General features: G+C 36.7%; 1 protein-coding gene across 3 annotated transcripts in view; it reads left to right on the top strand.

The window, feature by feature from the left end:
* KLHDC1 (kelch domain containing 1) overlaps positions 1 to 11,835 on the top strand; it is a 63,593-nt gene that overhangs the window by 6,233 nt on the left and 45,525 nt on the right. For 2 of the 3 annotated variants that reach the window (XM_075065739.1, XM_032768754.2), the window contains exons 2-6: positions 3,679 to 3,749; positions 4,860 to 4,977; positions 5,999 to 6,117; positions 7,709 to 7,787; positions 11,354 to 11,437. In XM_075065739.1, coding sequence (XP_074921840.1) covers positions 3,679 to 3,749; positions 4,860 to 4,977; positions 5,999 to 6,117; positions 7,709 to 7,787; positions 11,354 to 11,437 — 471 coding nt within the window. The remainder of the gene's footprint in view (positions 1 to 3,678; positions 3,750 to 4,859; positions 4,978 to 5,998; positions 6,118 to 7,708; positions 7,788 to 11,353; positions 11,438 to 11,835) is intronic. The other variant, XM_032768755.2, reaches the window with a different exon arrangement.

Consider the following 11,835-nt stretch of genomic DNA (forward strand, 5'->3'; position numbering starts at 1 on the left):
CACACCTTCAAACATAGGCATCTATGCCCCAGACAAACACAAGCATGCAGTTCATTCCACTGAAAGTTTTACTGAAGATTGATGGCAAAATATGGAGAACCACTGTCTCCCTTTCTGTTAGTCCAATGCCTGTGGTAACGTTTCAAATAGCACAAGCAGTATTTTGTATTTTCATTTATATCCTATTAAATAATCAAGCCTAAGTAAATATCCAAATTCCAGTAGTTTTATGTTTAAGAATTCTTTATCACAGAGCTAAGCACAGAATAGATAGCTGGGAAATCCTCAGTTTTAACACTACCTCTGTCAGTGCTGGCTGGATATCCTTGGGCAAACACATTTTCAGAGGTGTTTACTAATTTTATGTACCCTAATTCTCTGTTCACTGACTTTGGGAGACCAGCTTGAGACAACTTGTGTCTGATTTTCAAGGGTTTTCCCATGAAGAGCTGTGGGGTTCTCAGCACCACCAAAGTCACCCACAATGGCCCAGATTCCCAGTCTGTCTCAAACTGGGCACATAAAAGTAGTGAACACTCCTGAAAATGTGAGCTTTGACCTCTGTCTGCATTGTTAATTTGTCCCTATCACTTCACAAGGGTGTTGTGAGGATTAGGTCACTATTTTAACAGTTATTTAAAGATATAAAGTGCTTTATTAATACTAGCATGACACTTTGCAGTTGACCAGCATTCAGTGAAATCAGCATTTTTATTCTTAACACCAATTATATTAATTCAGGGCTTGTTCATATAAATATATGCTTGGTTTCCCACCACAGGAGCCCCCAGATCCATTTGCACATGGTCTTACACATTATGTGGTCTTATACATTGTGAAAGCTGCAAACTGTACATCTGAGAACAGAACCTAACATGTGCTTTCAAAAGTCTGGTTCCATATGTAACCAAAGGTGGCAGTTATACTGTCAGAATACACTACCCAGATTTGGAAGGAAATAATTATAAGGTATCAGTTATAGTAAAGATGTTAATGTAAGAAACCATTGCACAGGCTTACTACCTTGGAGTTAAGTTTGATTCTTCTCTCTCTTCTCCCCTTTCATCCAGACTTTTTTCTAGATCCTTCTGCTTCTTCCTCTGCTATGTTCCTATATTTTTTCCCTTGCTCTCAATTCCTACTGCCTTTTGGTGTTTCCCCAAGACCTCTTCCACTTGGTTCCCCAGGAACTCAGTCTGATTCCAATCTCATCACTCAGGTTCCTTTATTTGGCATACAGCAAAGCCACTCTGAGTTGATCAGACTTAAGCATAGGGGGTGGATACAGTGCATACCACATATCAAAGGTTACACACCAAACCTCTTCCTTTATATACATTTACACATTATATTGCATTTACGATACTTTGTAACAGACATTTTGGAATTGTCTTGTTCACTTTGTAGTAACCAGTCTCTGTGCGGCATGCTCTGCCCATCCATTGTCCATGCATGACTTATTCTACCTCATCGTATGTTCCATGCTTATCTTATCCATTTTATCTTGTCCATTGCAAGTGACTCCCTGGATGATTCCCCCTTATTTTAGCTAGTGCATATGTTCTGTTTTCAGCCTGCTAATCTCCCTAATCCTGTCTTCCAAGAAATGAGGCCTCACCCATATCCAGTTACTCATATCAAGTCAGGCCTACACTGTAAAAGACACTGATTAATATTATAATTATCACCAACCTTAATACTGCAACCTCCTTCTCTCGGACTTCCTATCTCTTCCCTCCATTCATTCAAATCACTGTTGCCAAAATAATTTTCCATTCCCAACCATTCTCCCCTATTTGAAAACCTTCCCAGGTTTTCTATCTCTGGCATTAAATTTAAGCTTCTCCTCTTTTTTATGGCATTCCATAGCTTAAGATCTTTTATCTCTGCCTTCTTCTTTTCCTGTACTCTTCCACTCTCCCCCTACCACCACACACAACCTCTTTCACTCAGATCTGTCATCAGATCTTTTCAATTATGCCTGGAAAATCCTCCCAATTAAAGATGGCTTGCAAAGCAAACAAAAAGTGATCTTGTGCCTTTCTTTATGATATAAAAAGAAACCCTTAGTTTTTTAAGTGTTTTTTTTTTATTTGATGGTCTGTCTGCTTATCCAAAAGTTAAATTCTGGTCTCTCATTTGCTATATGTCATTATTGGAGGATACAAACATGTTGATTGAGAGATCTGAGTCCTCAACTGAAGGGCCCAAGGTATTGCAATCCCATTTTTTAAAAAAAATTTCTTTCAAGTCTTTATTCAAGTATTTGAATAAAAATGGTATTTTAAAAAATGCAGTCTTAAAATAAATTCCAGCCCCTCTCAATTAATAAGGTTTCACTTCATGATTTCACTGCTATCATCTTACTAGTTGTCTAGCCATCCATAGAGACTTTCAGGAAACACAGGTGAGACAAGACCTGAATTGCTATTGGGGGAAAATAAAAACATAAAACCCCCTCTAAAAAAGTATTTAAGGCCATATCACAAAGAAGCAAAAGGGTACAAACCTAATTATTTATTCCTTTACAGGTCATCTTTAACGTTATACAGGTGTATTTGGGTAGCAAGGATTACAATACAATGAAAACTGGTTAAAGTAACCACTCCACGGACCAGGAAAGATCAGTTATTTAATTACACTTACTAATCAATAGTATTCTAATAAGAGCAGATAGCTTTTCTCTATTCTGTTCTCTAGACTGATTCTTGCCTGCATATTTATACCTGCCTCTGGAAATTTCCACTACATGCATCTGACAAAGTGGGTATTCACCCACGAAAGCTTATTCTCCAATACGTCTGTTAATCTATAAGGTGCTATAAGACTCTTTGTCACTTTTTAGTCTATTTTGGAGATACTTTGGGGTAGTCTCTTAAAAAATAAGCTTGCCTAAGGGTGGTTTCTTGTACTGGTTGTGCTGTGCTTTGCTTCATGTTGCAACTACAATCCAAAATGTGCTGGCTTTTAGTCATAATTACTATATTTCTTGACTGCACTTAATCATTTTCCTGAGTTGCTACTGCTTTTTACATTTCCTACAAGATGGTCACTGTGCGTTAAACTGCTATTGCTAGTTGAATATGGAACTACTCCTCTCCCTCTCTCTCATTTACTGCAAAGCCAAACTTGCTTTTTTCCCAGTCTATCCACGTGAAAGTGAGTGAGTAGAACTGGTATTAAGCAATTAATAAAACTATTGCATAGGGACACCATTCTGCATATACCTCTACCCTGATATAACATGAGCCGATATAACACGAATTTGGATATAATGCGGCAAAGCAGTGCTCCGGAGGGGCGGGGCTGCACGCTCCGGCAAATAAAAGCAAGTTCAATATAATGCAGTTTCACCTATAACGTGGTAAGATTTTTTGGCTCCCGAGGACAGCGTTATATCGGGGTAGACATGTATATGCTTTATTTTTTATAATGCTTCAAAAATAAAAACCTGTTTTGAACTTACAGTGTTAAATATAAAATACTAGAGTTATTGAGCTGTTCCAGTTAAAATGATCAGGGAGCGCACATTAAGTATAAAAATTGTATGCAATCTTCGTGAATTGTCTCATTAAAAGTTCTGAAATGTTCCCAACTAGCTTGTATTTTGATGATTTTTGAACTGTAGTGACATAATACATAACTGATTAAATATTTTGCATATTTGTTTTCTTTTAGTCAATTGAAGAAAATGAAGTGTATTTGCCTAACGATGAGCTTTGGCTCTATGAAATTGATAGTGGGTTATGGTAAGCCATTTTATTTATATTTAATAAATTTGCAAAATGTGCTATTTAGACCTGAGTATTATTACCTATGGTAAAAATTATTTCAGATACATAAATGAGGTCTGTTTCATGTCTCTTGGCTGCTTAAATAGCCTGCATTCATTTAGTGTAGACATTTAATATCTGATGTATATTTTGGAATAACGTCTTCAGATAAGAAAATACCTATGTAAGCACAGTCATTTTTTTCAATGGGATGTTTCCAATGTTAACTTTTTAAATATAGTTTGTGACTTGTTAAATGTAAAGAGCGACTTATGTATTTATATTGGCTAAATGAACTTTTATGTTCAAATGAATATTAATACAACAAGATTAGAGTGCTTGATCCATTTAGGATTACTTTCTTTTTGTTGTTGTTACTTAATCATATCAGAAATATGTTTGCATAGATAATGTATTTTAAAATTTAAATCAGATTAAAATCTTTCACATCACTAGCAATATAATATTTAAGTTTTACATCAAATTGTATTTACGCATCTTGGAGAGGTGGGTCTAGTAGCGATACCAATTATTAAGATTGCCTGATACTTCCTATTATCAGACCCTGTTTTTAGTTGCATATAATTCTGCCAAACTTTAGCTATGTGGCTGAAATTTTCCATGCTGGGTGTCTGCGATATAATATAATATTTTAAATTTCAGCCAAAATGGCTGCTTAAGAATGAGGCTAGGGAAAAATATGGAGTTTTGCCCAAGCTAAAAAGTTATTGAGCCCTTATCTTTGAAATGCTCCATGCTTTGATGCAGGGACTTGAAATTTGACAGGGGATGGCTTTTGCCATAACATCCACCCAAGTCTGGCCAATTTATAAGCATTTGAAAAATTGCAATTTGCACATGCTCAGTAGAGACTTGCTAGAGCTAACAGCAAAAAGTCTCAAAAAAGATTTTATCTTCAGTGAGCACACCTGATAGTGCTGAGCAGACTGCTAATGTGCCCTTCTCCCAGAGCAACTGTGTGTTCCCATCCTGTTATATCTCCTACTAGTACTACTTTGCTTTTGATGTATTTTGGTTTGTTTGGGAGCAAAATTATGAGATTTTAATATATTTACTAAATGGCAGGACAATGCACCTAATGGAAGGAGAGCTACCTACTTCTATGTCGGGAAGCTGTGGAGCTTGCATTAATGGGAAGCTGTATATATTTGGCGGATTTGATGATAAAGGATACAGTAATCTGGTATTGTAATCTTTTAATTCTGGAGTGTATTTTAATCGAATGACTACTAATGCAGAACTTCATTTACCTATTGGGTTTCTGAGTAGAACTTCATTTAACAAAGCATTTAACTAGAGGGAAAAATCTAAGGGTGAGATTTTGGTTTTATTTTAGAAAAGATGCACTTTAAAATACTTTAAATTGAAGATCTGATTCTTTAGTCCCTCTGCATCTGTACATCTCCTATTGACTGCACTGGCAGTTTTGGCTGGGTTAAGACTGCAAGATAATGCCCAGTATGTTTTGTTTTTTATTTTGATTTCTCAAGTTTGCTAGTATTTCCAAAATTAATTGTGTTTCTATGAGAAAAATACATTTGCAGACATAATTAGACTTACCTCACATTTGTTGCTTTTTCTTTGCTCTTTAGTGGGCAAGTGGCATTGCATTTCTAGGATAGTCAGATAAAAACTAGTTAACCTTAACATATGACTGATAGTTTCCATGTTGATTTTAGATAATTAATTACTAATAAGGAATGAAATGGGGAAAATGGGTTGTTCAGTGGATTAATGTAATGGAAACCAGAATTTCAGTGTGGATTAGAAAACAAGTGAAATGAGTTTGATAGTTCAACTAATCTGCAGCACTTCTGCACCTAGTTAGGTTCTGTGTACACTGAATTTATAATCAGTGGACAGACCATTAGACTGAGACTAACAGGTGAAATAGTGGTGCCATTGAAGTTGATGGCAAAATTCTTACTGACTTCAGCAGGGCCAGGATTTCACCCAAAGGGCATTATCAAAGCTGAGAGGGGCAGATTTTGCTTCTTCTTCCTGAATTTTAGTTGTGATTAGTCAGTGAACCAATCTCTTACTATCATAAGCATTATAATTTGTCAATTGCACTCACATTTCTTTTTTTATATAAGAAAATTATTGTTTCTTTTGCTTTTTGTAATCATATCTATTGCTGATTTGTGCTCGATTCTGCAAAATCATTTATTTTATACTTAAAATATTATAATTTTTCTTTTAAGCTGTATTATGTTAATTTGCGAACAAGAAATGGAACATATAGATGGAAAAAAATTACAGACTTTAAAGGTCAACCTCCTACACCTCGTGACAAGCTTTCCTGTTGGGTGTATAAGGACAGGTACATCAAGAGTATTTTTAATACCTACTTATCAAAGGGAAGAAGTGTTATATTACAGGTAGAACACAAAACTGGAAGTCCAATTCAGACTGTGACTTACTCTCTGACCTTGGACAAATCTCTTAACATCTCTGTCTCTCAGTTTTACCACCTGTAAAATAGGAATAATCATACTTATTTTTATTTAGTTGATGACTTATTAAACTGGTGTTAAAGTTCATTTACAGAATTTTTAATTGCTTATGAAATTACAAAGATTATGCAATAAAACATTCTTAGATTTAGTATAATTTTAAATAATATTTGTTTGCAACAATATTGACAATAACAAAGGGTATTTCAATGAATAACTCCCTGCTACAAAGAGCAAAGTTGAGAATACACGTTATGTATTTGTATTGTAAATGCTTCTTAGCATATTTAGCCAAATTGGTTGTAAAAGTTCTTTAAATTATTTGAACATATTAAACTAAAAAACAAATGTGTAAAATTTCTTAAGATTTTATATTAACCATTAAAGTTAGGTATGGTGGTAGAATTGGTCACTGAGAAATAAATTAATTGTATATAAGGGCTATTTGCTGTAAAAGCTATTGTAAACAAATAAGAGTTACATGATATATAATGAACAAAATAAACAGTTAATTCATTTAATTCATTTATTGATTTCTGGACTCTAGGTCCTCCAGGGTGTGACAGAAAAACCTCAAAACCCCAGTACATTTAGTACTTAGTACTGCATGTTGGTTTTGAAACTCTGAATTAGCCGCAGTATGTATAAACATGTATGCAGCCATGCATCTCATTTTAGCTGTTGATATCAGGGTGTTCAAGAGCATGAATTAATTAATTCAAAGTAAAGTTTAATTTATGTACAGAATGAAGATCCATCCATTTCAGGTGGAAGTCTGTGACTAACTGAACACTTTTGTTAAATGTACGTATTTGGGGGCGAACTACGCTCCATTTTGAAAATTTGCCATCAGTCCTCAGAAGATGTGAATCTGAAGATAAGTATTTCTTAGAAGCTTGCACAATACTGGGAAATATCTAGAGAGCTGCTGTAACTCTGCTTTCTTAGGGATGCCAGCCTGCCATCATTCCTTGTAACCTCCCTTCTGCACAAAATCATCATCAAACTGCCACCTCCCAAAACAACCAACTACAACACCAAACATTCACAAACACTAGTGATGAAAAAAATATGATCTGGTAAAGGTGTGTGTGCAGAAGGGTGAAATGGGGGCAGAGTTAAGACTTGTTCTGTGGTGTGTAGAAGTTCTGGCAATCATGAGGTGCGATAAACTTGTGCGTGGAAGAGTAGAGCATGTAGCTTAATTTCATTTCCTTGGTTCTGTGGGTTTCTATCAGGCATGTTTATGTGTGTAGCAACACAAAGTTTGTATAGTAATTATATACAGTATGTAATATTTTTCTTTGTTTACACATTTAATCATTAATAGTACAGATAATTGAAATTTATGATAATAAAATTAAATATAGTAGCTTATCAAAATATCAAATTGAACATTCATTTAAAACAAATGAAGTTCAAGTTCAATAGATTTTTTTGTTGTTGTTGTTCTTCCAGATTAATATATTTTGGTGGTTATGGATGTAGGAAATACAATGAACTGAGTGATTGTTTTGATGTTCATGATGCATTTTGGGTAAGATTTTTTACTGTTTAAAATACATAGTGCCTTCTGATTGTTGAAAAGTTTTATTAAACACATGACTATTATTAAAGGAACCACAGCTACTAAAACAAGGGGCCAGATTCAGTCCTGGAGTTAGTAGAGTTAACTCCATTGAAAGAGAAATCTCAGGATAGTATGGTGTATATATTGGGTTTAAAAACAGCTAGACAGGGTATACACAATAGAAGCTGATGTCTTTCCTCTGTGTAGCAGGTAGAGTGGGCAATATTGTGAGGGTGAATGGCGGGGGTACAGTGGAGGTCCTCTTCAGGGGAGTGATGAACAGTGATTTAAGTTAATGGAACTGTACCTGCTTGCACCAGGATTGGATTTAGGAAAACTCTGGGCTATACTCCATTTTTTTTTTAAAACTAGGGTGTGAAATTCTGGCCTCATGGAAGTGGATGTCAAATTTCCCATTGACTTTGGTGGGGCTAGGATTTCACCCTGAGATGATTATTTAGAGATACTTCATAATGAAAATGTTTTAGGTCATTGGAGATTTTTTAAAAATGTGTGAGGTTAATGATACAAGCTGTTTTAAATGTATGGATAATTGAAAAAAGTGGTTTTTCACTTTTTGAAAACTTTTCTAATTTTTATTGTTGTGTGTGCATAAATTCAAACTAGGTTTACCATACTTCCACATCTACAGATTACAATAATCTCAGCAGACATGTAAAATAATCATGTTGTACTGCAGCCATTTGATATTAGATTGTTCTTTCATTAGTTTGTTTCTATTAGATTGCATCAACAGTAATACAGAACTGAATCTTGAAAAATTAATTGTGATTTCAATTTATAATTTATTGGGAGTACCCAAGCCTGGACTCCCCTAGATAAAGTAAAAGCAAAGTGTTGTTAAAGTAGAAAAAGTGAAATAGCTCTATTCCAATTAGATGCTTCCACTTACAGAAAATTCTAGTATTGAGCTCTTTGAAGTAATGGCAGGGAATTTATAGCCTCACAGCTTTATCTGTCCATAAATACCTTCCCTTAATTTATTATCCAAAGTAAATACCTTTACCATAAGATGCCTGGAACAAAGTACCACTTAGATTCCCATAGTGAATTGTTTCAATCAGGGCCATCCCTATGGGAGTGCGGGGCCTGGGTCATAGGTGCCGAATTTCTAATCTGGTGGAGGGTGCTCCCCCAGCCCCCGCCCCCACTCCACCCCTTCCCCCAAGGCTCCACCCTCGCCCTGTTTCTTCCCACCCCTACCCCACCTCGGCTCATCCTCACCCAGTTCCACCTCCTCCCCTGAGTACACTGCGCCCTCACTCCTCTCCCCTCCCTCTGAGCGCCTCCTGACACCATGAAACATCTGATCCACAGTAAGTGCTGAGAGGCAGGGGGAGGTGCTGATCAGCGGGCCCGCCAGTGGGCAGAAGGCGGTGGGGGGAGGTTTTAGTAGGGGGGCTGCCGGCGGCCACCATGCTCTTCCTCGCCCCCCCCCGCTCGCCCGCTGCTCTCCTCCTCCCCGTCGGCCTGACGCTCACCTCCCCGTTCACGTCCTCACCCTGCTCACCTGCCTCCTGCCTCATCTCCCAGCCCACTTCTTCATGATTTTATCGAAGCTCAGGCCCCCCCAAAACACAGGGTCCAGGGCAGTCGACCTGATTCACCGTACCTAAGGGATGGCTCTGTTTACAATATTCATAATTAGAAAATGACATAGAAGTCTGTTTAATCATTATGCATGTTCAATTGTTGTTGCCATTAACGAGAGTTAGATACATCAAGGAGTGAACAGACCCCTTTCATCAAATGTTAGTATTAATGTATCAGAAAAATGTCTTACTAATGAATAAAAGCTTTTGTTTATACAAAGCATATCCTACTAAATGTTTGAAGGCAATATTTTCTAAAGTTCCTAAATGTTAGGAGCCTGCACCACATTCTCAAAAGAACAGAATTATCCGATACACAGATGAACATGATTTGTTGGGGAAGAGGCAACGTAGTTTTTGTAAAGGGAAATCATGCTCACCAGTGTACTAGAATTCTCTGAAGGGGTCGACAACAGTGATTCAGTGAATATAGTGTACTTAGATTTTGAGAAAACCTGTGACCCTCACCAAAGGCTCTTATGTAAAGTAAGATGCCATGGGATAAGAAGGCAGGTCTTCTCATGGATCAGTAACTGGTTAAAAGATAGGAAACAAAGGGTAGGAATAAATGGGTCAGTTTTCAGTATGGACAGAGGTAAATAGTGGTGTCCCCCAATGGTCTGTACTGGGACCAGTACTATTAAACATATTCATAAATTATCTAGAAAAAGGGATAAACAGTGAGGTGGCAAAATTTGCAGATGACGCAGAACTACTCAAAATCGTTACGTCTCAAGCAGACTGTGAAGAGCTCCAAAAGGATCTCACAAAACTGGGTGACTGGGCAACAAAATGGCAGATGAAATTCAGTGTTGATAAATGCAACGTAACGCACATTGGAAAAGATAATCCCAACTATACATATAAAATGATAGGGTCTAAATTAGTTGTTACCACTCAAGAAAGAGATCTTGGAGTCATTGTGGATAGTTCTCTGAAAACATTCAATTAATGTGCAGAAGCAGTCAAAAAAATGTTGGGAATCATTAAGAAAGGGATAGATATATTTTCTGTCTTATTGCCTCTGTATAAATCCATGGTACGTCCACACCTTGAATACTTCATGCAGATCTGGTTTCGCCATCTCAAAAAATATATATTGGAATTTGAAAAGGTTCAGAAAAGGGCAATAAAAATGATCAGGGGTACGGAACAGCTTCCATATAGAGAGAGAATAATAAGCCTGGGACTTTTCAGCTTGAAAAATAGACGACTAAATGGGGATATGATAGAGGTCTATAAAATCATGACTGATATGGAGAAAGTAAATAAGGAAGTGTTATTTACTCCCTGAGGGTCACCAAATTAAACTAACAGGCAGCAGGTTTAAAACAAACAAAAGGAAGTATTTCTTCACACAATGCACCGTCAACCTGTGGAACTCTTTGCCAGATGTTGTGAAGGCCAGAACTATAACAGGGTTCAAAAAATTACTAGATACATTCATGGAGGATAGGTCCATCAATGGTTATTAGCCAAGTTGGGCAGGGGTGGTGTCCCCAGCCTCTGTTTGCCAGAAGCTGGGAATGGGCGACTGGAGATGGATCAATTGATGATTACCTATGACGTTCGTTCCCTCTGAAGCACCTGGCATTGATGATTGTCAGAAGACAGGATACTGGGCTAGATGGACCTTTGGTCTGACCCAGTATGGCCATTTTTAAAAGTGCCTTTGGCACAAGGGGGCCTAAATCTCATTGACATTCAATGAGACTTAGGCACCTAAATGTTTGTCACTTTTGAAAATTTTACCCCATGTGTGTTTTTTAAATAAAAATTAGTGCATGCCTGTACTTACTCTGATTAAATACAGAAAATAATTTGTCACTTTTATGCCTAATTCTTTTTGATAAAACAAAAGGATTATGAGATGAAGTAAATGTAAAAACATAATTTTAGATATTTCACTCTTCTTTTTAGGAAGGGCAGATATTTTGGGGATGGCATAACGATGTTCATGCTTTTGATACAAACACACAAACTTGGTTTCAACCAACAATTAGAGTGAGTATTTTTTAAAACTTTAATCATTCTGTACATTTTTGTAACTCCACGACATATTGAATAATAACTGTACTCTAGAGACTGATGTCAGGGAGAACTATTTTGAACATGTTTGGGATTTCTCAGGCTCATAACACGAGTGCATTTTTATGTTCTCCCTATCTCATAACACAAGAGAAAGGGAACATTAAATGAAACTAAAAAGTGGCAAATTCAAAGCCGTTTTTCCACAAAAGAAGTAACTAGACTGGAAGTAATCATGGAGCAGGTCCTCAAGGAATCAATTCTGAAGCACTTAGAGGAGAGGAAAGTGATCAGGAACAGTCAGCATGGATTCACCAAGGGCAAGTCATGACTGACTAACCTGGGTTGCCTTCTATGAGGAGATAACTGGGTCT

Source organism: Chelonoidis abingdonii, chromosome 4 (genome assembly GCF_003597395.2).
Source record: "Chelonoidis abingdonii isolate Lonesome George chromosome 4, CheloAbing_2.0, whole genome shotgun sequence".
In the NCBI taxonomy this organism is placed as follows: Eukaryota; Metazoa; Chordata; order Testudines; family Testudinidae; genus Chelonoidis; species Chelonoidis abingdonii.